The sequence below is a fragment of the Rhinolophus ferrumequinum genome, chromosome 24 (assembly GCF_004115265.2).
Source record: "Rhinolophus ferrumequinum isolate MPI-CBG mRhiFer1 chromosome 24, mRhiFer1_v1.p, whole genome shotgun sequence".
NCBI classification, from domain to species: domain Eukaryota; kingdom Metazoa; phylum Chordata; class Mammalia; order Chiroptera; family Rhinolophidae; genus Rhinolophus; species Rhinolophus ferrumequinum.
Window position 1 is genome coordinate 40,566,924 of NC_046307.1, and position 27,289 is coordinate 40,594,212.

General features: G+C 39.5%; 1 protein-coding gene across 1 annotated transcript in view; it reads left to right on the forward strand.

Annotated features, from left to right (window-relative positions):
- Positions 1 to 27,289, forward strand: part of BAIAP2L1 (BAR/IMD domain containing adaptor protein 2 like 1) — a 75,642-nt gene that overhangs the window by 12,823 nt on the left and 35,530 nt on the right. Inside the window, exons 2-3 of the mRNA XM_033095940.1 lie at positions 8,902 to 8,977; positions 19,723 to 19,809. Of these exons, the coding sequence (XP_032951831.1) occupies positions 8,902 to 8,977; positions 19,723 to 19,809 (163 nt within the window). The remainder of the gene's footprint in view (positions 1 to 8,901; positions 8,978 to 19,722; positions 19,810 to 27,289) is intronic.

Sequence of the window (27,289 nt, forward strand, 5' to 3'; positions counted from 1 at the left end):
GAGGGGTGGGAATCCGGGAGAAGAACCTTCCAGCAGAAGGAAAGAATGGGTTTGGCCTGTTCACAGAACAGCCCGGAGGCCATTGTGCCTGGAGCGCAGTGATGGGGTTGGAGGAATCGTGGCCACAGCCAAACCTGCCTGATTGCAGGAAGAATCTAGGTTTTTGGTGCCTCTTCCATCCTGTTAAAAGGACGAAAGTCACTGGGGACATTAATTCATGATGGACATGAGAGCCGAGGATAAAACTATTACAGTCATGCATCATTTAACGACAGGATAAGTTGTGAGAAATTCATCAATAGGCGATTTTGTCGTACGAACATCATCGAGTCACACAGACCCAGATGGTACAGCCTTCTGCACACCTAGGCTACAAGCCTGTACAGCATGTTACTCTATTGAGTACTGTAGGCATTTGTGACACAATGGCAAGTATTTGTGTATCAACATAGAAAAGGTACAGTAAAAACATGGTATAAACAAATGGTTCCCCTGTGTAGGGCACTTACCATGAATGGAGCTTACAGGACTGGAAGTTGCTCTGGGTGAGTCAGTGAGTGAGTGGGGAGTAAACGTGAAGGCCCAGGATGTTACTGTACACGATGGAGACTTTATAAACACTGGACACAGGCTACGCTTAATTTATAAAAACTAGTTTTTTTTCAATAATAAATTACTGTTAGCTACTGTAATTATAAACTTTAAAATTTTTCAACATTTTGACTCTTCTAATAACTTAGCTTAAAACACAAACACATTGTACACCTGTACAAGAATATTTTCTTTCTTTATATCCTATTCTATAAGCTGTTTTCTATTTAAAAATTTTGTTTCTAAACTTCTTTGTTAAAAAATAAACACAAACACACGTTAGCCTAGGTCTCCACAGGCTCAGGGCCATCCGTATCACTGTCCCCGCCTCCATCTTGTCCCACTGGAAGGTCTTCAGGGGCCAGAACAGACATGGAGCTGTCACCTCCTGTGAGGACGCCTTCTTCTTTTTGAGGAGGTGTCACTCTTTTCAGAAATACGTCCCTCCCTGGTGGTTTGCTTGGTTTGTTTATTTTCATCATAGATTTGCTTGTAAGCAGGTAATCACCATGCACATTCCTGTTAATGGAAACCTTTCTATGTGGGGTCCATGTCTGAAACTTAAGGAGCTTGTTGAGGTCTGCAAAATCCTTCACTGTGAATTAATTCTCTTGGGGGTTCTTTTTCTTCTGCAGTTTCTGGGGTACCATACAGAAGTTAAATAGTAATAAACTCAATATGTATCAGGGTGGGCAAGTCTCAGAGGTGTAACATTGAATAAAAAAGTAAGATGTAAAAGTGAAATGTATTATATACCATTTTATTAAATGCACAAAGCAAAATTATATATTAATTGTGACTAAATATATGTGTGTATAAAAGTATAAAACATGAGTTAGAAAGTTAACAGCAGTCTTAATTAGCAGTTCCCTCTGGGGAGAAAAAAAGGGATATAAGATTTGAATGGGGTGGTTAAAGCATCCTGTGGTTCTATAATGTAGTTCTGTTATGTTTTAATTCCTTTTCAGAAGAGGAAATCAATATGGCAGTGTTAAATTAACCATTATTAATTCTTGTATGGTAGGTGTGGAACCTTCTTTTTTTTTTTTTTTTTCCTTTTTTAAGGGAGAGGAAAGGAGGTCAGAAATACTTGTTTCCCTGGGCAGAGTTGGTCCATGCTGTGATGCTATTAGAAGATCAATTTAAAAATCAAGAGTAAGATTATAAGAAAACTTCTAAAAAGAAAATGAAAAGATTATAGAGACTCCCATAATTTCTCTTAACTAAAACAATGCTCCCTTGAAAAGCATTTTCATCTAACTTCATTGCACAATTCACTTAAAGGAACGTATATTGAGGCCTGAGGGGTGAGTGCAAAGGTTAGTAGGGAGGCTAGCCAGGCCTGACTCTGCTTCCTGCTGCCTATGGAACCTTCAGCAAGGTTTTTAAATTTAACATCTTAAAGATTTGGTGTCTTATCTGTAAAATGGGGCTAATAATAACTATGTTGTTAGGATCTAATGAGACAACCTATGTGAAATACTAGGCATAGAGCCTGAAACAGAGAAGCACTCCATAAATGTCAAAATATATCTCAGGTGGAAAAAAGGAATAAAATGTTCTCATTGAATAAGGCAGATAATAACACTTTCTTTTTACTTTGTACCGCACACTTCTCTAGAGGTTTTTGTATTCATGGTTTCTCTCATCCTAACGTGACACTTTGAGGCAGGAGAGCCAGTATCATTTATTTTCATATTACAGAGAGGAAGTGAAGTACCTGGAGACATCTGTGGAAATAGCAATGTTCATCCATTTGAAGAGCTAATATTTTAGAGCTTTTGTCATGCAGTGTTAATTACTGCAACAGACTTAGTGTGTACTAAGTGTCAAGTGCTTGGAAGAGCACAAAATAAGTGCTCCATAACTGTTACTTACTATCTCTTTGAATCCTTATACCTCTCATGGGGTGGAAATTATCATTATTCCCATTTTATAGAGGAGGAGACTGAGGCTCAACAGGGTGGCGATGTAAGATTTGCCCAGGGATTCCAGGCCAAAGTTTTTTTCCTGTTAGCTGCCCTGCCTTCCTCCCCCCCCCCCCAGACCCATTGCTACCGGGATGGCGGTGTTACTAATTACAGATAATACAAATTGATTCATGATGCAAGTTGATAGCTAGTAGCATAGATAATAATGCACTTTGAGGGGGAACCGAAACATTGTTCACATTTGACTGGTGGGGGAAGCATTTCTTTGTGTTTATATATTTGAATCTGAGTATTTCAGCTCTAATTTAATACTTCAAACAAAAACAATATCTTAGTTGTCTAATTTTCCTTCACCTGGCTTGTGCCCTTCATTCAAGATGGGTATGAAAAACATGACTCTTCTGACCATCTGTTAGCCCTCAAGCAGCTGCCTTTTTGCCACATTTACTCAAATATTTTCCCTAAAGGCAGGGGATGTAATCAAGTATTGATGATGTTAGTCCAGGAACAGTAGCTTCCAATACGAGGAAGGAGGAAGCAAGATTTTCTACAAATGTCCATCTAGAAGTATCTTCAAACATTTAACCCTTATTAACAGATATTCTTGTCACATGAAATTGAAATGTGCCTTGATTAGTTTAAACATTTGCAACATTGCTAGGCTAATTTGTATAAAATTGTGTAGAACAAAAAGTATCCAGAATTTCAAGGATACATACACTGCCTGGATCAAGTTATAAAACTCCCTGTTTACTTAGAGATTCTAAAATCACTTTTAAAGCTTATTCCAGTGTAACTAATACCCACATTTCTTAACTGAGAAGAATAAAGCACTGAAATACCAAATAATTTGTCCTTGGTCATGGGGAAAACAGGAAAAACAAATGGAAAGAGAAGCCAGTTCTTAGGAGTTTAAAGTCAGCTCAGTCTAGCCATAATCGTATTAATTTATGCTTCATAGTCTCATAGTTCCACACTGGTAAAGGTAATAATTTTTCAAAAAATGAAGGAAAAATCTAAATGGTGAGGATATTAAAACCATCATAAGATTGTATAATTCATTTTAAAATTAAGATCTGTAACTCCACAGGAGTAGAGGAAGTGCATAAGATACGTGGATCAGCTAGAAAGCTGGTGGGAAGTGCCTGCAGGTTCCGAGTGGCCTGTTCCCCAGCACTTAACCTGGAATAGCTAACAACTGCTTGCCCAGTGCTGCTGAGCTTGTGCAGTAGGACCAGCCCCTCTTCACACGAGACCTGGCACAGTCAGAAGAGTGATATCGCCAGTCATCTTATTTCAGCCTAGGCAATTCGTGTTCTTCTTTGAATGGAAACAAAACTCATTCTACTTGAAACTAGTTTGACAGATTATCCTCCTTGCCAGATAGTAACTGGTGGAATACATGCTAAACTTTTGTTATTCATTATAATAAAATAGTGCTTCCTGGCCCACTAATACCTTTTATAATTTATTTTGTTTTTATACTTGGTATCTTAAACCTTTTAGTCTTAGTTTAAATTAAAATGGATTTGTTCATTACTACTGGTGATTCTCTAAATTTTAGGCTCTATAAACAGTTCAGGTCTTAACAAGCCCTGACATAGCATGACCTTTAAACCCAGCTGCTGCCCTCCCCCCAAAATGTGGGACCCATCCAATTCACAAGGACATCCACAACTATTATAAAGTTTTACAGATTTGGAATAAAAAAGCAGCACAGCTTTTTTGTTCCTGGGATTAAAAATACATGTATTTCAGCTAAAATAAATAGATTAATGCCAAGAGCCAGTATAGAAATGGATTTTCCATTGTTCAAAGAGGCCAAAATTTCTGGGGGGGCGGAATTTCTGTAGCTAAACCTAAATAATAGAGTTGAAGTAGATGTTGAACTTTCAAGCTTAAAAACTCTTGTATTGTTTTCTGTGAAGTTGATTGTACTCAGGTCTTAGTTCAACTTTTTTTTCTAGTAGAATCATTTGGACAGTGGTTTGTTTGGTGTTAACTCGCGAATTCTCATTAACTCGTTCATGAGATTTTAAGATAGGAGTTAAATATATAAACATTTCAAGAATTGTATAAAGAAATCAGATTATATTTTCCCCTTATTTGGTTAAGCTGAACTAAGAATAATCTGAAGAACAAAGATCTGGGCTTTTTGTGCCTTCTCATCCTAGAGAACAGACAGGGTTAGCTCTGTATTGGTCTCGTTACATTCTTACTGTGCAGACTCAGCCTCGTAAGATTATTATAAGAACTTCAAATGATATTTTAAACTTAGCTTTGTCTTTTTATTAGAACTTATATTCTTACCATCCAGATTTGGTCTCCTAAATTTATTCTGAGAATTTTAAGTGAGATATTTGAAAAATAGTTTTCTCTTTTTACTAGAAAATAACTATTTTCTAATGAAGGTATTAAATTTTAAAAATGATTGAAATCTCATACATTGCTGTTGGGAATGTAAAGTGGTACTGCCACTCTGGAAAATAATTTGGCAGGTTCTTAATAAAGTTAAACACACCTACTATATGGCGCAGCCGTTGAACTCCCAGGTGTTTATCCTAGAGATATGAACAGTTACATTCACACAAAACCTGTGTGTGATTGTCCATATCAGGTTTACTTGTAATTGACAAAAACTGGAAACCAACCCAAATGTTCAGAGGGTAAATGGATAAACGAATTGTGATACACTCATGCTATGGAATACTAGCCAAAAAAAAAGAATAAACTGCTGATACACCCAACAACTTGGATGGCATTAAAGGGCTTTATGCCAAGTGAAAAGCTAATCTCAAAAGGTCACATGATTCCATTTATATAACATTTTTACAATGACAAAAATCGTAGTGATTGAGAACCAGTGGTTGCCAGGGGGTAGGGTTGGTGTGGCCATAAAGGGGTAGCATGAGAGAGATCTTTGTGTTAATGGAACAGTTCTGTATTGTAATTGTGGTGATGGTTATACAAATCTGTACATGTGATAAAATTTCATAGAAACCTTGCAGGCACATACGTTGTGAGTGAGTTTAAACAGCTGACCGGCTCCCATAATACAGGATGAGTGGACTTCCAGTTAAGCATGGCAGAATTGACGTCGTGTGTTTTTTCTCTCTCTCTTCTGAGAATACATTAAAATGATGGGAAAAGAACTTTAAAAAAAAAAAAGTCTGTAAATCCATAGTGTAGAGACCTGAAAAAGGAAATACCAGTTGACAAAAGGCCTAAAGAAATTTGGGGTGATAGAAAATGGACAGAGGAATGGTAATTGCCCTAAGGGAACCAACCACAAGAACTTGCAGAAAGAAGTACTGCTGAGAACTGAGCCATTTACCCCAGAGCACCCCAAAGGCTGAGGAGCAGACCCCACAGAAGGTGGGGATGGAGGAGACAGAAAGGGCTATAGTAGGAGTTCTTCAAGGTGGTTGGATTGCCAGGTTCCCTTTTCTACCTCAGCCACAGACCACCGACCACCGGCAGTGCCCTCTGCCTGGCAGACCAGAGATTTAATCTCTGAATATATTGAATCAAAGGAGCTTTTCGACTTGGAAACACCAGCCGAGGGTGGAGGGAGTAGAGCAGAGAGCCAGTAAAAACTGGCTCAGTAAAACTGCAGTTCCTAACCCCCTCCTGACTGGGAAAGCTGACCACCTGGTGACTGCTCCTCCCCCACCTCATGATAGGGAATTAGAAACATCTCTGGAATGACCCAGTGGGCCCTGGTTTACTGTTGTGTGGCCAGTTTGTCTACAGCTGACCTGCTGTCCAATCACTCCGCATGAAGCCTGCTAATCTACATGCACCCTGAAAACATACCCACTCCCACAAGTTTCCAGCCAGCATTTTGGGGCTTTACTCCTAAACACGAAGTGATCAAGGATCACCAGACATTTGAGGAAACACTCCAACACAAAAGACAGGTGGATACCAAACAATGAGAAGAAATAACCAGGAGATAACATGAGGAACTGGAAGGAAGTACCCCAAAACTACAACTAGTTTATTCAAATAGACAATATTGCATCCATTAAACAAGAACAGGATGCTTTTAAGAAAGAATAATAAAAAACCCTGACAAAGCCCAAATTAAAAATATATTAGAAGTGTTTAAAACATAGAAGTGTCAGAATGTGAAGTTGAGGATGTGTGTCAGAGATGTAGAACAAAAAGTGGAAAATCAGAGAAAAAAAGTAAAATGATTAGAGAATAACTCCAGAATGCGTAAAATCCTTATTAGAATTCTACGAAGAGTGAAAAGACAGGAAACAAAACAGGAACATTTTTTCAGACCTAAAGGACATAATTTTCTATATAGAATACATAGGGTCTATTTTGTTTTAGGGTTTTTTTTGCAATTTTACTGGGGAATATTGGGGAACAGTGTATTTCTCCAGGACCGCTCAGCTCCAAGTCCTGTCGCCGTTTTCAGTCTTTAGTTGCAGGGGGCGCAGCCCATCATCCCATGCGGGAATTGAACTGGCAGCCTTAGTTGTTCAGAGCTCGTGCTCTAACCAACTGAGCCATCCGGCCGCCCTTCCGGAAGCTCAGCTGCAGCACATTGTCTTCAATCTAGTTGTGGAGGGCGCAGCTCACTGACCCATGTGGGAATCGAACCGGCAATCCTGTTGTTCAGAGTTTGCACTCTAACCATCTGAGCCATCGGGCCACCCTCGATAGGGTCTTTTGAGTGCCAGTAAAATAAATGAAAAAAATACCCACAGAGACAGACCATTATGTAGTTTTAGAACACAGGAATTAAGAGAAGCCTTCCAGAAATAAGCCGAAAAAAAGAAAAAGTCGTATACGAAGGAAGAAAAATGATGGCCAACTTCTCAATAGCAAAACTGCATATTTAAAGATTGTGGAGTAATATCTTCAAAATTCTGAGGGAAAGTCACTTTCAATCTATAATACTCTAGCCAGCAAACTATCAATCAAATGTCAAGGTAAAGATAATTTCAACGACATGGGTACTCAAATTTATCTCTCACATGTCAATTCTTAGGTCATTCTTGGAGAATGATCTCCAGCAAATACGAATAAATGAAGAAAGAAAAAGATGTGGAATGCAGTTAGTGAGAGCTCTAACACAGGGGGCCAGAAAGGGACCTGCAAGAACAACAGCATAGCAGGGACAGTCAGGCCAGACTGAGCAAGAGGACAAAGAGTCCTTGGAGGAAGTTCTGGGGGGAAAATGGAATGGAGATTAGCTGACAACTTTGTGTGCTTGAAAAATAATATTGATAGGTTTCTGCCAGATCTGACGGAGCGTGTGGGAAAATTTAAGGTAGATAACAAAGAAAACTAAGCATAGGGGTGGGAAGATGAGCCATGCTAATCCCGGGAGAAACAAACAGGCAGTACCAAGAAAGGAAATGTAATCCTTAGTACATTCCTTGCTTTGTAGTGACCAGTATCTACAAAGTAATAATAAACCCTGACTATTCACTTACCAGGAAATTGCCATTTCACTATGTAGGAAGGATGGTGGAAGGATAAGTGGGGTGCTGGGGAGGCCCAAGTCTTCGTCTACTGTCGCAGGAAGCCCGTACTTATTGTCCAAAATTGAAAAATTAAGATTGTTATCAAAACTATGGCAATAAATGCAAGAATAACAGCTTTGTTGAGAGTGCTCTTGAGACTAAGTCCAGAGGTAGGGAAAGGTGGTAAGGCGAGGTGGTTTTTCCCAATCGCTGTTTGATAAAATAAAAGTTAGGTTCACTCTCTACTAACTCACAATGGAGAACCTTTTATCCCAGACAGCAAGTGTGTCAAGTATCTGTCCCTTTGAATGTTGTGTAGTTTTCATTCTTTTTATTGCCTGGTCCTCTACAGATGGCACACATTTGGGGAGAGGGGCTGAAGAGACCTGAGTCGTCTGTCTGGAATGACTAATTGAAGCTCGTTGTGGAACAGATATATTCAGTCACCATGTGCTCTGAGTCAAGTCAGAGCCCCCCAGGAATAATTTCTATCTGTACTTCAGGTTTACGATATCTTAAATTTAGACCAACATTCTCAATAATCGTCTACAATGACAACCATTAACCTACTTATACCCAAAAAGTGGCATCTGTTTCTGGGCCCACAGCCCCTACCGGGCGCTTAGCACAGAGACAGCATGTCTCCTACTTGCTCCGTTTACAGTAGGTTCTAGGCAGCCATTGGGCAGCGGGGGGACTGCCACCTGTCGGTGCCAACACCCTGTTCCGTCAGTAAGGAAATGTGTGCTCTTTGTTATTCTCGAATCAACATTTATGACTTTGTACACTGTACTGTCAAGCATACATTGGTATCTCAGGCTATGTCGTAAGAAAATCTAAAGATTACTTGGTCTACTGTTTGCTTATTTTATGAATTTGTTTGTTTTGTTTGTCAGAATGTTATGGAACAGTTCAATCCGGGGCTACGAAATTTAATAAACCTAGGAAAAAATTATGAAAAAGCTGTTAATGGTAAGTCAATTTTCTAAATTTATAAATGTAGAGCACATATAAAATTCATTCGGTAAATGTTTTACTTAATTATTTTTAAATGCTTAATACTGAATTTTTAAAATAAATTGGTAGAAATTATTTACAATTAATTTAATCTACAGAACTTTGCATTGATAGGATGTTAGTGTATTTGAAATGAATAAATTGAATAATAGGCTACTATGAATAATTTTAATTATCAAATCGTGCTTTTTGACATGGTTCAATCATCTATATCATTGCTATAAACATGTTTTCTACTTTTTCAACCAAACTCTTTGTGAACTAATAACATACATGAAATGTATACTTAAAATATTTATGTTAGCATCCTACAGCATAAGAGTTATTCTCCTTTTATTTATATAGAAGAATTTCTTGCCTTTGGGTGTACTTTTGACAGTAATCTGAGAAAGCAAACTTTTAGCCTGAATGGGAATATGTCTCAATTAAAGGTGGAACTTAGATTCTTATTTCAAAATGAGAGCTTCCTGTAAAATGAATATGAGCGTTGGCTTTTGTCTCTCTGGGAACCAGTGTTGTTTGCTGGTTTGAAGAGGTTTCAGTGGAGGCAGCTGACACGCATGTACACACGCTTTTTCCTACTAACAGGTGAAGGTTGTCAATGGTCACCTTAAAAAGTTGAGCTGCTAATAATCACCACATTCTAACACAGTCGACGCCATGTGCCCTAGGTAGCAATCATCACCCCCAAAATATTCAGACCCTGGATTCACACCCTACCCTCCTGGCTCATCAAGACCAAGTAGCATGAGAACATCTAGTTTCCAACCATTTTAGACTTGAAGAAGGCTTCAGCTCAAGTGTTGTGTCTTTTACATGTCTCATTTCTCTCTTTCCCCGTGCCCCACCTTTGAGTGCTCCCTGTTGGTATTGTGGAAATAAACCTGTGGCCTCACACACCTTCTGCACGAGCATGCCCCAGGAAAGGGAGTATGCTGACTAAACTTTCCATGACGAGTGCCTTATTGTTGTAGTTCCTGGAAAAGTAAACTGCTTATTTACTTCTGGATCTCTGTGCTGTTTGCCAGATGTTTTCAGTGTCAGGAAATGCAGCAGGCCTAGGATTTGTTCTCCCTTACCCTCCAGCAGTATCAGTGACTTCTGCGATTGCCCCTCTGCTCCCTCCTTCAAAGACCAGGAGCCTTGTTTTGTAAGTCTTGCACAGCTGACTCTCCCTGGATGACTGCTTGGTCACAAGGCTGCAAAGTCACTGCTTTAGATGCCCCTGTGAAGGAGATCACTGTGACCTGCAGTGACTTTTTGTCTTTCTAGAATTTGCTACCTCTCTGAGGCAGTTTTACAAGGTGACTTAGTGAGTAGCCTGCAGCTTAGTCTTGTGCTAAAACAGCTTCTCCCCGAAGGGCTTTTATCACTTTAACACCTCCTGGGGACTATTCCACATTTTTAAAGGTATTTCCAGAATTTCTATAGACCATCTGGTTTTTGCTGAAGCCATTGATAAATTTAGATACATTTGTAAACTCCTTGGCAAGAATTTATGGTATAGTTGAGGATGCCAGATGTGCAGTCAACAGTTCGATTATAAGTCAAGATAACATGCACGCACAGCTAACAGAGAGCGTGGGATGAGCCGTGTCACTGGAATTTGAGCAGTGGAGCTGGGGGCTGGGAGATGGAACAGGGAGGAAGACTTGTAGGAGCTGAACTAGTTGATAGATGTTAGATTTCAGTAGGCAGATGCTGCATACAGGTACTTCAGGCAAAAAAGACAGTACCCAACCCAAGACTTGGTGTCCACACTGGCATGAGCGAGAAACTGTTGGGGAATACTAAAATATATGGTGGAGTAGGAGCATATTATTATTAAATTTTAACGCAGCGTCAGTTATCTATTGCCATATAACAAACTACACCTAAACTTGGTGGCTTAAGACAAGAATAATTTATTATTTATCATGGTCCTGTAAAGGCAGTGCAGTTCTCTGGACCCGTGGGGCTCAGCTGTGACCTGGACTAGGTTGAAGGCTGGGCTCACTCCCTCCTGCAGGCACAGCAGTCTTCTAAGAGTGCAAGCCCCTGTGGGAGTTATGTTTGCTGGTACCCCATTGGCCAAAGCAAGTCACATGACCAGGTGTGTAGGGGACTACACCTGCTGAGAATTCTGGGAGGTGTGATTCATTGAAGGCCGGAGTGTGGGCTTATTCTTTGAGCAATGGAAGGCCCTTGAAGGTTTTTGAGCAGAACTGTACCTGATGAAATCATATTTTAAGGAAAAATTATCTGGTAGAAGTAGATATATTAGATTGATGAAGTAGTTGGTCAACCACTAAAATAGAACTAATATGAGAGTGCTGTAAGCATCTTGGTGAAATAAGAATACTCCATTGTTTCTACCTTTAAATTTACAAGTCAGACAACTATAACTCAACAAAGGATCCCCTGCTCAACACACAAACAGACCTGAAAGATCATGCATTGGGACATCTGAAGGTGGGCATATTGGAACAAGTAGGGGAGGCATGACAGGAGGAAGGACAGGGACGGTAGCCCCAGAAGCAGCTCAGCACCCACCGTTGCTCCACCTAGCCCGGTAGTCGGGGAGGAGTTGGGTAAGCAGCCCTTGCACTATGACTGGAGCTTAAGAGGGGCAGGAGCAGTTTCCCTCCCTAAAAAGGAGTTTCCCTCCCTCCTTAGCAGAACCGGGTAGAGGTGGCTGGGAATTTGTAAAGAACACAGCAGGGGCAACAGCCATAACTGGAAGGATAGGCAGAACCATGAGATCGCAAACTTGCCTCTTCTCCGCGTGCCCTGGCAAAGCCTAGTAAAGCCAAAAACAGCAGAAAAAGGAGGTAGGTCTGGGAGTTCACAAAACCGGTTCTCCAACACTCTCCACATTCCCCCACCATAGTGGTGGTACCCTATAACCAAGATGAGCTGTCACAGAGAGGACACCCACCATCCTAGCGAATACACAGTATTTCCCTTAACTGAAGTGACACCGCTCCACCACAATCCAGAGGTACAGAGAGTGCAGGTAAGAGAAAACAAAAACTTACACTAAACCACCATCTACTGGAAAAACAAAAGAAAGTACCCTCCCTGCTGAATTGTTGAGAGCAAAACAGTACTAAGTAAGAGAGTGCTACCTCAAATGCACAGACAGAGAAACAACCCATCCAGTACCAAGAACAATCAAGGTAAAATGGGAGCATAGAAAGAAAATGAAAAGTCTCCAGAAACTAAGTCAAAGTCATGGAAAACTGTGATTTAAATAACATAATTCAAGATTGCAGTTATGAAGAAATTCAAGGATATACAAGAAAACTCAGAAAGGCAGCTCACTGAACTCATGAATAAAATTAGTGAACAAAAACAACACTTTACCAAAGAGATTGAAACTATGAAAAAGAGCCAAATTCTGGAGCTGAAGAACTCAATAAATGAGAGGAGGAATGCATTAGAGAGCATTGGAAATAGAGCAGTCCAGATGGAAGAGAGAATTAGTGAACTCAAAGATAGAAACCTAGAAATGACCTACGAGGAAGAAGAGAGAACTAAGTTTAAGAAAATGAAAGAACTCTATGAGAACTATCACACTATATTAGAAAGAACAATCGAAGGATAATACCGTGTTTGCCTGAAAATAAGACCTAGCCAGACCATCAGCTCTAATGCATCTTTTGGAGCAAAACTTAATATAAGACACCGTCTTATTTTAATATAAGATCCAGTCTTATAATATAATACAGTATAATATAATACCAGGTCTTATATTAATTTTTGCTCCAAAAGACTCATTAGAGCTGATGGTCCGGCTAGGTCTTATTTTTGGGGAAACACGGTAGATATATCTGAGGAAGAAGGGAACGGAGAGCCTACTCAAACAAATAATTGATGAGAACTTCCCAGGCTTATGGAGACAACTGGACTTTAGAATAGAGGAAGCTAACAGACCACCTAACTATGCAAAAAGACCTTCTCCAAGGCACGTGTTATTCAAACTGTCGAAAATTAATGACAAAGAAAGAATTCTCAAGACAGCCAGCGGAGGAGGGCGGGGGAGAGAAAGACTATAACCTACAAAGTAAACCCCTCCTAAGTCGTCTCTAGGTTTCTATCTTTGAATTCACTAATTCTCTCTTTTATCTGAACTGCTCTATTTCCAATACTCTCTAATGCATTTCTCATCTCACTTATTGAGTTTTTCAGCTCCAGAATTTGTTTGGTTCCTTTTTAGATTATGATCAGATTTCTCAGTAGAAACATTACAATATGGGACAGAGTGGAAGGAAATTTTCAAAATATTGAAAGAAGGGAACCATCAGCCAAGGATAATATATCTAGCAAAGTTATCCTTTAGATATAAAGGAGAAATAAAAGTTTTCCCAGACAAACAAAAGCTGAGAGGATTTGCCACCATAAGATCTGCATTACAAGAAATGTTGAAAGGAACTCTTCTGCCGGAAACAAAAATACAGAAGTATATAAAATTTTGAATAAGATGATTAACAGAAGCAAGAAACTGCTAATCTACTTCAAAATAGGTTATTAAACACTTAATTGTAGCAGGTGAAAGGGCATTAAAAATGACTATGCTGCAATTTGGTAATGAATGCACAACATAAAAGAGAGAATTTGTGACAAAATCATAACGGGAGGAGGTAAAGGACTGAACAAGTACAGGTGAAAGAAGATAACAGGGAACTGGGAGAAAAAAAACTATTAATATGTATGAGATATTTTACACAAACCTGATGGTAATCACAAAACAAAAATCCAGAGCTGAGACACGAAATACAAAAAAAGAGGAAACAGAGAAAAAAATAATAGAAAACCACCAAACTAAAATAGCAGACAGAATCACAAGGGAAAAGAAACAATGGAGATACAGAGCAACCAGAAATCAAAAGATTAAATGGCTGTAGTCCTTCTTTATTAATCACCCTAAATGTAAATGGACTGAACTCACCAATCAAAAGGTACAGAGTAGCAGGATGAATTAAGAACAAGATCCAACTACATGTTGCCTGCAGGAGACTCATTGCAGCTCCAGAGGAGAACACAGGCTCAAAGTGAAGGGGTAGAAGATAATACTTCAAGCAAACAGACTCACTCAGGAAAAAAGAGAGAAGACTCAAATAAATTAAAAAATGAAAGAGGAGACGTTACCATGAACACCACAGAATTACTGAGGACTATATAAGAATACTATGAAAAGCTATATGCCACCAGATAACCCAGAAGAAATGGACAAAGTCTTAGAAATATATAACCTTCCGAGACAACAATGAAAAAATTGGAAAACCTAAATAGACCGAACACTGGTAAGGAAATTGAAACAGTAATTTAAAAACTCCTAAAAAACAGGGGCCGGCCCGGTGGGTCAGGCGGTTAGAGCTCCATGCTCCTAACTCCAAAGGCTGCCAGTTCGATTCCCACACGGGCCAGTGGGCTGTCATCCACAAGGTTGCCAGTTCAATTCCTTGAGTCCCGCAAAGGATGGTGCAACTAAGGTTGAACACGGCATCTTGAGCTGAGCTGCCTCCCAGATGGCTCAGTTGGTTGGAGCGCATCTTCTCAACCACAAGGTTGCCGGTTTCGACTCCCACAAGGGATGGTGGGCTGCGCCCCCTGCAACTAGCAACGGCAACTGGACCTGGAGCTGAGCTGCACCCTCCACAAGTAGGATTGAAAGGACAACAACTTGACTTGGAAAAAAGTCCTAGAAGTACACACTGTTCCCCAATAAAGTCCTGTTCCCCTTCCCCAATATCTTAAAAAAAAAAAACCAATAAGTTCAGGACCAGATGGCTTCACTGGTGAATTGTACCAAACATTCAGAAAACACCTAATACCTATCCTCCTCAAACTCTTCCAAAAAAATTGAAGAGGGAATACTTCCTGACTCATTATACAAGGCCAACATTACCCTGATACCAAAACCAGGCAAGGACAACACAAAAAAAGAAAATTATAGGCCAATATCTCTGATGAGCATAGATGCAAAAATCCTAAACAAAATACTGCCAAATTGAATACCACAATATATTAAGTAGATAATACATCATGATCAAGTGGGGTTCATTCCAGGGATACAAGAATCATGCAACATCTGCATATCAATGTAATACAACATATTAACAAAACCATTAAAATCATATGATCACATCAATAGATGCAGAAAAAACATTTGACAAGATACACCTATTTATGATTAAAATATTCAATAAAATGGGTATAGTAGGAAAGTATCTCAACATAGTAAAGGCCACAGATGACAAACTCTCAGCTAATATACTCAATGATGAAAAACTGAAAGCTTTTCCTCTAAGATCAGGAACAAGACAAGGATGGCCACTCTTGCCATTGTCGTTCAACATCGTGTACTGGACTTTCTAGCCAGCACAATCAGGGAAGAGAAAGAAATAAAAGGCATCCAAATTGGGCATGAAGAAGTAAAACCATCATGATTTGCAGATAACATGATTTTATTTATAGGAAACCAGAAAGATTCCACCAAAATGCCACATGAAACAATAAACAAGTACAATAAAGTTGCAGGATACAGAATCAATATACAAAAATCTGTTGTGTTCCTATATATTAACAACAAAATATCAGAAAGAGAAATGAAGAAAACAATCCCATTTAAAATTGCAACAAAAAGGATAAAATAGAAGGAATAAACAAAGAAGGTGAAGTACCTGTCCTGAAAACTACAACATATTGTTAAAGGGAATTGAAGAAGATACAAAGAAATGGAAAGATAATCTGTATTCATGGATTGGAAGAATTAACATTGTTGAAGTGGTCATATTACCAAAAGTAATATACAGATTTATTGCAACCCCAATCAAAATCTCAATGGCATTTTTCACAAAAATAGAACAAAAAATACTCAAATTTGTATAGAACCACAAAAGACCCCAAATAGCCAAAGCAGTCCTTAGAAAAAAGAACAAAGCTGGAGGTATCACACTCCCTGACTTTGTACTGCAAAACTACAGTAATTAAAACAGTATGGTATTGGCAGAAAAACAGACACACAGACAGACCACTGGCATTGAGAGCCCAGGAATAAACCCACACATATATGGCCAACTCATTTTCACCAGAAGAGCCAAAAACATACCATAGAAAAAGGAAAGATTTTTCAGTAAATGGTGTTGGGCCAACTGGAAAGCCACATACAAAAGAATGAAACGACTGCTATCTGACACCACAGCAAAAAAATTAACTCAAAATGAATTAAAGACTTGAATGTAGCACCTGGAACAATAAAATACATAGAAGAACACATAGGCACTAATGGAACTTGATTTCAGTGGGTTTTGTGTGAACTTGACTCCAAAGGCAAGGGAAGTAAAATAAAGAATAAATGAATAGGACTACATCAAACCACATAGCTTCTGCACAGCTAAAGAAACCATCAACAAAACAAAAAAGCAACCAACCGAATGGGAGAAGATATTTGCAAACTGTATCTCCGATAAGAGGCTAATATCCAACATATATAAAGAATTCATATAACTCAACAACAAAAAAACAAGCAATCTGATTAAAAAATGGGCAGAGGACCTGAACAGATACTTTTCCAGGAAAGACATACAGATTGCCAACACATATATGAAAAGATGCTTGACATCACTAGTTATGAGGGAAATGCAAATCAAAACCACAATGAGATACCACCTCACACCTGTTAGAATGGCAGTTACCAATAAGATAAGAAATAAATGTTGGTAAGGATGTGGAGAAAAAGGGAACCCTCATACACTCCTGGTGGAAATGTAAATGGGTGCATCCACGATGGAGAACAGTGTGGAGGTTCCTCAAAAAAATAAGAATAAAGTCACCATATGACCCAGCAATCCCTCTTCTGGGTACCCAAAAAATTAGAAAACACTCCTAAAAATATGTGTACCCCTGTGTTTATTGTAGCATTATTTACAATAGCCAAGACACGGAAACAACCTCAGTGTCCCTTGATAGATGACTGGATAAAGAAGATGTGGTACATATATAAATGGAACACTACTCGGCCAAAAAAAAAAAAAATCAATGAACTAGTGCCATTTGTGACAACATGGATGGATCTTGAGAGTATCATGTGACGTGAAATATGTCAGAAGAATACAGACAAAAACCATGTGATTTCACTCATGGGCTATAAAACAAAAAGCAACAAAGGAACAAACTCATAGATAACAGGCAATAGAGTGGTGCTTTCCAGAGGGGAAGGTGGGCAGGGGAGGGCAAAGAGGGTAAAGGGGGTGAAATATATGGTGATGGAAGGAGAGTAGACTTTGGGTGGTGAGCACACAATATAGTATACAGGTGTTGTGTTACAAAGTTGTGTATCTGCAATTTATATAATATTATTAACCAATGTTCTCCCTCCAAATTAAATAAATAAATAAATAGGAACCATTATGCTTCATTCCTTAAAACAAGAAGTGGTAGGAAATCTCTTAATGTGTTCACAAAGGGGGCCCAAATTATGAAAATATTATTTTATTCTGGATAAATCATATAATTTTTAAAGTTAATTCAACTTTATCATAAAAGCAAGGATATTTTACTAGACTGAGAAGGTTAGTTTTAAACATAAGTCAACAGTTAATGAAAATTTTCAATTGAATGTGTGGGTTCAAACCAAAAATTTTGTTTAAATGTTGTGTAATCCTGTATACCATTCTCCCACTAATTTGCTTTTCAGTTTATCAGTATCTTGCAATTTAAAATCTTCATACTAAAATGTTGCATATGTTAACTTGACAGTTTACTGGCTACCAACTTGTTTTTAGGTGGAGTCATCTCTTTTTCTGTTTTAACTGAGGCCAGAGTCAAAAAGCACCATAATTTAGAACTGAGTAAGTGAAGTACATTAGCTGGAGTGTGTGTACCTCTGACTCTCCGTTGACCTTGGGAATGTCCCACAATATCTCCACTCCACTCCCCTTCATGAAACACGTTGATAACGTAACCGACCCATATCTTAATGTTGTCAGTTAGAACAACTCAAGTAATGATTTGGAAAGTTTACAGAAATGCTACTTGTTCGTCTTCCTTTTTATAATTATACTTTAAGGTATAATGAAAGGTATTTCATAGTCTTATGAAATAACGGTATAGTAGAACGTTACATTTCCTAAACTTGTATACATATATAGTAAAAACGATAACTTTTATAATTTTTAACTCTGGAAGAAATGCTAGATTAATTTGTCATGAAAATACCTTTTTTTGGCCTTCAGTATCTTTAGTTGGACTTGTACATTAATTTATCCTATGACACCCTCACACACACTTTTTTTTAATATATGTTAAATGCTTTTTTAAATCTACCTGTTAAAAATACCCATTATAAATTGAGGCAGAAAATTTTGTTGTAAAGGGAAAGAAGGAATTGGTATAAGCAACTTCCATTTGTCCATTACTCACGCTGTTAGGGCATTTAATAGATGACCATCCTTTGTTTCAGAAAGAATAACTGACTTGCCCAAGGAGGTCATGTCATTAGAAGTAAACGTAGAGGGCAGCCGGGTGGCTCAGGTGGTTGGAACGCCATGCTCCTAACGCGGAGGTCGCAGGTTCGATTCCCACAGCGCCCTCTACAGCCAAGATTGTGAACAACAGCTCTCCCTGGAGCTGGGCTGCAGTGGGCTGCCAGGGGCTGCCAGGAGTGGTCGAGCAGCCAGCGTGAGCGGCCGGCAGCCAGCGAGAGCTGCCGTGAGCTGCTGTGAGCGGCTGACCAACAACTGCCTCAGCCCCGGGGGGAGCGCAAGGCTCATAAGACCCGCATGGGCCAGGGAGCTGTGTCCTACACAACTAGACTGAGAAACACCGACTTGAACCAGAGGGGTGGTGGGGAGACGGAAGAAGTTGGGGGTGGGAGAAGTAAAGGTAGAATTTAAACCCAGGTCTGTGTTGCCCCCGACTCCACTCTACCTCCCCTCCAAAAAAAAAAGAAAAAGAAAAGGAAAGGAAAAACAAATCAAAATGCAGATTTATGTAACTTATAAATTAGTCCTCAGAATCAGTTTGAAAGGAGAAATATTACTTTTAAGATAATTAGAATCCAACTTGTATAGCAATGGAGGTTTTCCTTGTTTTTACCCAAAAGGTGGGGGGGGAGGGGGTAGAGCATTAAGTTATTTTTCAGGTAATTCTGTTGTTTTTTGGAATGATGATGTGTTTCAAATTTCATGGATTTTCCCCCCTGACCACAAGTATGTTGTTTATGTCTCAGAATGTCTTTTTCAATAGAAAAAGTGCAAATGCCATCGAAGGACCAGGTTCATAGGCCACCCACACAAGTCCTTCTAAATAAAATCCAGCAGATCTGGATTGCTGTAAGAATAACCAGCAGGGAAAAGATTTTTTGCTGGGATGGACGTGTTCCCAGCCCTAATTCAATGTTAGAAACACATCCGCTCCAGAACTGGCATTAGGAGCAGGCAGGGCCTTCTCTAGATAGACTTCCAGGACCCTGGGGAACCGGCCTGAGGCGAGGACCCCATGGGGCTCTCCAGCAAGTGGGGCCTCGGGAAGTACAGTGGAGGGACCGCTGCCCCCACACAGCTGTCAGGCACAAGCCCTGCCTTCTGAGAGCCACGCTGGCCGCAGCCCAGACCTTCCTGCAGCCAGAAGGGACAGGGATGTTTGGGAGAAAACCTGTGTCGTTTCCTCCTTTCCTTGTCTGAGTCATGATTTTGTGTGTCGCCTTCCCTGTCTAGCGATGATCCTGGCAGGAAAAGCCTATTACGATGGAGTGGCCAAGATTGGTGAGATTGCCACCGGATCCCCCGTGTCGACTGAGCTGGGTGAGCTGACTGTCCTTGATCTGTAAACCTAACGTGAGCTGCGGTTTCGGGGCCTTTCCTCCTGTGAGTGCCTGTAAGAACACATGAAGAGACCAAATCCGGAATAGAAAGGAGAGCTGGCCCAGCATTCCGGTTTGTGAACCCAGCACCCAGTGTGTTTGCTTCTGGGGTGACTGAGTTCACAGCGGCCTGTCGAAAGCGGAGTTTTAGTTAGAGGGCAGGCCAAGGCCAGGGCCCGGCCTCCCTGCTCCCTCGGAACTGGGCTTCTGATCTAAGCTTTGGGCCCAGCTCTTCTCTCGGATCCCTGCAGCACAAAGGGAGCCCGGGAGCTTTGACCTACATTCCTGACTGAAGGCGATGGGCGCGCCGGGCCCCCGGCTCTGGCAGGAGTATTTCCTGTGACTCGCCTCGCAGAAAGTCAGAGCCCTTTACGTTCTGTTCTTGGCTCTCGCTGCTTTCACAGTTGCTCTCAGTTGTGATTTTTCCGGTTTTGCTGGTATGAATTGGTCTCCTGTGCACATACGAAGGGCAACCACACCCTGGGCAGTGCCAGCTGCAGAGGGAATCCAGGTCTCTTGTTACAGAGCCAGTTCCCTGTACCGTCTCCTAAGGGGGGAAAGGTCAGTTTTTTTTAATCGCCCCACACGCAACCTTCATTTCAAAAACTTGCCGAATATGTTTTGTTTTACAAAGGGTAAAATTCCTGGCTTCAAAATGTTTGTTATAATTTGGAAGGTTCAGAAAACCAGAGGAAAATGTTGGTAAAGTGTGTGTGTGTCTAAAGAAACGTGGGCCTGTCTCCAGTTGAAAAAAGTGGAAAGGGAAGCAGACGTGGGCTACAGGAGCATGCACTTAAGGTTCGAATAATTCACACCAATTCTATATAAAGTGACTGGAGGGTTTTCACTATTGCTTGGAAAACTCTTAACTGACCCATAAAAGTGGAGGAACAAGTTTGAGGTGTGAGGACAGCGCTGGGGTTGGAGGCTGGGCTGCTTGGGTGTAAAGGGAGCTGCCTGCTGATTAACATTCTGACGGATTTTGTACTTGGACAGTTTATAGAGTCTTAAAACCTAAACCTGACGTGACGCTGTACGATGAGTAAGTCAGTACTGCTATGTTAATATAATCAATTTTAGGCGGAAATTTTTCAATACCCTGGCTTGTGTTCTGTTGTTGGGGCCATAACGTCGGCGTATTCTGCTGAGGACTGAGCTAGAGTAACTCTGTCCTAATAAGCAGCTTCAATTTAATAAAACACACACTGCATCATACAGACAGAAGAAGATAGTAAAACTTGGGACGTTTGAGGGATGGCTGCGATGATTATAGGGATGCAAAAACTAGGACTAAATGAGAAAGAAGCATCCTATTTGTGTCAGGCAGGGGGGCAATACATGACCCTTACATTAACGCTTGTGGCGCTCTGACTCAGCGTCATTCAGTTAGACGTTTTTTATGTTTTATGGTTCTTGCCACTGTTCAAATAAGACTTCTGTTCCACACCTTATTTTATTCAGCGGTGAGTTCGTAATGTTGAATCAGCTATTTCCACAGCAACCGTGTTGTTATAAACACGAGCTTAAAACTTCAGTTTCAATAAGGAAAATATGTTGCAATGGGGAAGTTTCTTTCATGTGTATATGTATATGTATTTTAATCAGAGGGAATGGAAATAACTTCTGTTGTGTTTTATTTTTGTTTCAAGTTGTCCTTTTGCTTATATTCTCTGTCTCATGTAGTCATTAATTTTCTACTCACTTACAGCAACTCCATGATAAAATGGTATCCTGGTAAGAGGATACCTAATATTAAGTTTTTTTGATTTGCTGAGCTTTTTTTATTTTGTTGTTAAAGTTTAGACTGAAATACTACCCTCGATCTGTTTAAATTCACTATATGGAAGAATAGTGGACAATTCATAGAAAAAAGAGAGACCTAAGGTAGATTGTATTTTTCTCATTTTTCAAGAAGATTTTATTGTCTAGTTACTGACTCTTGGTATTGGTATTCATAACTTTATTATGAAATATATGTTATACATTCCATCTGATAAAACTGAAGGGGAATTACATATGTGAAGATCATGAATCATTTCAAAATTTTCTTTCCTTAAGAGTATTGTCTCTGAAAAACATTTATTTTCCTCCACAAAAAACTTCTATAGTTTAAAATTTTTCAATTTAAAAATATTGCTCTAGGCAGAGGAGAAAGGGAGGCTGAGGAATTCTTATTTCTAAAACTTTTATTATGGAAGATTTTATATTAATGTTGAATTAAAATATTTTTAATGTTCTATATATTTTTGATTTCATACATATTTTTACGTGGAACTTCCCTTGTATTCTGATACTTTTGTGCTTTGGGAGATAGGTGAAGAAAATGTACTCTGAGTAAAATATTTCATAGAAATTTATAGAAAGGATTCAACTTGGAAAACTTTGCCAAATACATAGTGAATGTTGATCAGGGTGGCAGAGCTAAGCATTTCAGTCTCTTCTTAAGGCTGGCGCAGGAAGCGAAAAGCTGGAGGAGGACGTTGAGTAGCCTTCTGCTTCCTCCTTAGTGGGGCAGAGCTGCGGCAGTACCATTTCTGATTTCTAGCTTTGTGTGTGACCCTTGTAATATCCCGCTTTCAGCATCAGCTCACCCAATGATATGTGACTAATTTAAGATACTTTTTTGCCCGAAAATAACAAAATACCCAACTAATAGTGGTTTAAACAATTAGGATACTTGTTATCCCACATAGGAAGGCCGTTGTTAATTTTCTTGCAATATTTTTGTAAGAGCTTTATTGAGATAATTAAGATATAGTATAATTTGCCCATTTAAAGTAGTTTTTAGTATGTTCACAAGGTTTTCGGTTGTCATCACAGTTGGCCTTGGAGTGTGTTTATCACCCGAAGAAGAAATCCGTGCTCAGGAGCAGTCGTTTCCCATTCGCCCCCAACTCCAGCCACATACAACCGTTTAACGTGTTTTGTCTCTATGGGTTTGGTTATACTGGACATTTCCTATACATGGAATCATACAATGCGTGCTCTTTCGTGACTGGTTTATTTCACTCAGTATAATGATTTCAGGGTTCATTCATGCTGCATCATGTATCAGGACTTTTCTTTCTCGTGGTTGTGTATTTAGGAATGGAATTGCTGCTCAGCTCTAACCTTTTGAGGAACTGCTGGACTTTTTCAAAGTGAATACAGCATTTTACATTCCCACAGCAGTATGTGAGGGTTACAATTTCTCTACACCCTCGTCCTCACTTGTTACTGTCTGTCTGTTTTATTATAGCCATCCTAGAGAGTGCGAAGTAATATTGCATTTGGGTTTTGATTTACATTTCCCTAGTGACTGATGATGTTGAGCATCTTCTCACGTTCTTATTGGCCATTGCATACCTTCTTTGAAGAAATGTCTATTCCGATCCTCTGCTCGTGTTTTACTGGGTTATCTTTGTATGATCGAGATTGCAGGTTAACTTTTAATAAAGTTTTGTTTTTATGTTTTGATTCCTTTTATCATCATTAAAATATTTTTAATGTTAACTTTTAATATGCAGTAGTTCCATTGTTTGAAGTTCTTGACAGTCTAATTCTGCTGATGCTGTTATTGTGCCTCTTGATTCTCATTCATGAAGGAGCCTTCCTGTAAGGGTTTTATTGTCATCTTTTGGCTCTTCTCCATGCTGGGCTCATCTATGGAGACATTGGGAGTCACCGAGAAATGCAAAGGAGAAATGCCAGGCAATGGTGAAGCTCCCCTGATTTAATTAATATAGTTTACTTCTTCGAAAATAGAAATAGTTGATGTAATATGATTTTCCGCTTGATAAAAATTCTCGTAAAATATTTAGAATTTGCAAAGCAGTAGAAATGCCCCCTTTATTTTTTGTTGTATGCAAATGAACAAAGGTGTTCTGTAAGTTTTGCAGGGGGAGATGACTCAGACTTTATGGAAAATATTTCAATGTAAATAACCAAAATTTGTAAGTTATTTAATTACCTGAAAGTTATTAATTACCTGAAAGAAATAATGGCAGATTTCAGTTTTCTATAAATCTTGCGGATACATACCCTTCCCCCAAAAAAGTCATTTCCTGATCATTTTCTCTTGAAAATAAAAAGTCCTTTCTGAATAGTCTATTCTCCTATTTAGAGAATATTCAGAATATGTGTCATTTCTTTTTTCAACTGTAATTGAAAGTGATAGGAAAATATTAATGATTGAAGAGAAATACCAAATTCTAGTCACTTTTATGCTGAATCCTCTCAACTACTTGAAGATTACAATAAGAATTGCCAAATATTTTGAAGTCTCTTTCAAATTCATTTTGCTAAAGCATCAGCTTGTATCAGTTGTACCTTACCTGCCAGGGCGAGCAAACTCGGAGCCAGGGGGCTGACCAGCACCTATTTGTAAATAAAATTTTATTGGCACACAGCCATGCCCATTGGTTCATGTGTTTTCTAGGGCTGCTTTCAGGCTGCAGTTCAGGCTACGATGGCAGAGCTGAGTGGTTCCAACAGAGAAGTTTGGCCCCTAAGGCCCCTTAACCCGATGGTAGAAGACCATTAGTGTCATGCAGTTTCTTAAATGTGTGGACTGAGTGATCTTGGGAGGGATTTGATACCCTTTTCTGCAAAGAAAAAGCAGTTCCTCAGCACGTGCTGCCTAAATGCTTGGGTTTAGCATCCATTCACAGCATGATTCTAACCACCATAGCCAGAGGAAGGTCAAGAGCATAACCCTCCTGCCTTGTTGGGAGGCATGAACAAACAAACGAAAAGCCAAAAACTAGAGCTCTGTAGTCAGAATGTGGCAGCTGAAATAGTTTAATCTGCTGTGTTTCACTGTTAAATAATAAGTCACATGAATAATAATTGATGTGACTCAGGTTGTCCGGGTGTGTGCCTGTAGTCACACACATAAATCTCTATCACATGCACAGTTCAGCTCAAGGAGCAGTACTCATTTAAAAGAAGAAACTGAAATTTGTGTGAAACTTCCAGTTTTGTCCCTAAATCAAACAACATTTATTTTTAAAAACTTAGAAAATATTGAAAAGGTAGGAAAACAGAAAGGAAAGGAAAAACAGAAATGGTCAGGGGAAAATGTTTTGGCAAAATATTTAAAAGGAAGTTTGAACCTGTTTTAACATCTTAAAGCATAGAAAAATAAAGCTTGTTCTCATTTATTTCTCAAAGAATAACAGGAGACTTTCTTTGGGGAGTTTACAAATTTGCTTTGAGGTCCTTACAGCTCGCCATTACATAAATTTAGAGTATGTTATTTTGTTCCAGTTTAGTCAGCTATTACATTATTTTGAATCAGTTATTAAATTGTTTGGGCCAGTTTCTTAAATTGGGCACAGAACAGAAGGTTTTTATCCTCTCACCACCAGGCAATCTAGAAAATCATAGGTTTTCTTTTGTTATTGATAGAATGTTTATAGGTCGTGCCATTTTTTAAAAAATATTTATTATGGTTTTGACTTGTTGATACTCAAAACCCAACCTGAGAGTCTTGGGTCTTAAGAACAGGGAAAAAAATCTTAAGTATTTTAAAAGAAATGTTATGAATTCACAAAAATATTACAAACATATTTCTAAGGTCTAGATTAAATGAAAGAATTCATACCAGAGTGGATGGGAGAGCTAAGTTGAGCCAAAGCAGTTATTATTGACCAAAACCACTTAACTTTTAGTTGTAAGCTTGGCTCACTTTAAAGAAATTAAAATCTTTCCCACAAAAATAGGAAACAGTCAACAGGGAACTTATTTTATTTGCTGAACAATAAATAGCACCTGCTGTGTGCCAGGCGCTGTTCTGAGCATTTTACAAATATTGACTCCTGCAGTCATCATCATAGCCCTCTGACACATCTATTATTTCCATTTTACAGATGAGGAAACGGGGGTTCAAAGAGAGTAAGTAACTAACTTTCTGAGGTCACCTAGGTGGTTAATGGCTAGTTATTAGGTTGGTACAAAAATAATTGCGGTTTAAAGGGTTAAAAATAATTGCAAAAACCGCAGTTACTTTTGCATTAACCTGATAATTTGATCCAGGCGGTATGCCAGCTCTCTGGCCTCTCATGCCAATTGAATTTTCTGTATGTCAGTGAGACGGGCTTTTTCCGATGTGCTTTATTATGTGGCAGTCAAGATTATCGTGCCCATTAGGGCTCAGCAGATAAAAGGCCTGTTAAATAGCAAACATCATATAGTCTGAAACAGATTCGGCATGTGTAAGTCTGTATTTTGTGTTTCCTTCAGATATGATCAGTAGTTATAAGAAAAGCATTCCTTCTCTAGGCTTTGAAGTAACTAAATGTGCAAATGATGTACTGTATGATTAGTAAAAAACTACAGATGTAAAAAACCCGAGTTGTCAAGATTAGTCAATTTAACATTTAATGCTTCCTGATTGCACGATGGACACATCCTGACTGTAAACTTGGAACATCGTAGCCTGTTTTTCATTAGACTTTATTCTGATTGGCCATTCTCTTAAATCTTTGAATTTTGAAGTGTGTGAAGAGCAGATTATCTTGTTTAAACACAATTTTCACAATTATTCAAATTGGTCTTTTTCTCCTTAAAGGATATTGTGTGTCCTGTCAACTCAAGATGGCTACACTGTCGGCCATAGCAAAGGATAGCTGGCCAGGGGCACAGGCTGCACAGACTGCAGTGAGGGGTGGTGGCTCAGGGGAGCCCGGGGCGCTGCCTTACCACTGCCACCGTCATTGTTCCCGAGAGCTGCTCTCATCCTCTTACTAATGCGCAGTGTCTAACTCTTCGTGGCCCTGTGCTAGGCCTTAACTCATGTGTCCGGAACAAAACCACCAAGTTCTAACACAAAGAGGAGGGGGAGGTGCTTGGCAGCATGCCAAGAAAGTGGCTCTGGACTGATGCACAGGAAACGCGGAGGGGTGCGGCCCCTGTGACAGGTTGAGGAAGGAGGATGACTACAGAGAAGGGTGAGGGACACGCCAAAGACAAGTGTAGGTAGACTCGTGAATGATGCAGGCCTGGCTTGCCACATGTTCCCAAGCACACACAGATACCATGGTGGAGAGTGACAGCCTGGGCTGGGATTAGGTAGATTCCTTGTTCGTGCAGGTGGGATTCTGAAAGTGTGGGGAGGAAGTGCCCTTCCTCACGTACTGTCTCCTGTTCTGGATAACTTAACAAAATTATGAAAAGAAAAGGTGCCAACAAGCACATGAAAAAATGCTCAGCATCACCAGCCGTTGGGGAAATGCAAATCAACACAAGGAGACTCCACTGCATACCCAACAGGGTGGCTCTGATTAAAAAATAGACAATATCAAGTGCTGGCAAAGATAGAGAAATTGGAACCCTCATACACTGCTGGTAGGAAAGTAAAATGGAGCAGCTACTTTGGAAAAGAGTCTGCCTGTTCCTCAAAATTTAAATACAGATTTACCATATGACCTAGCAATTCTATT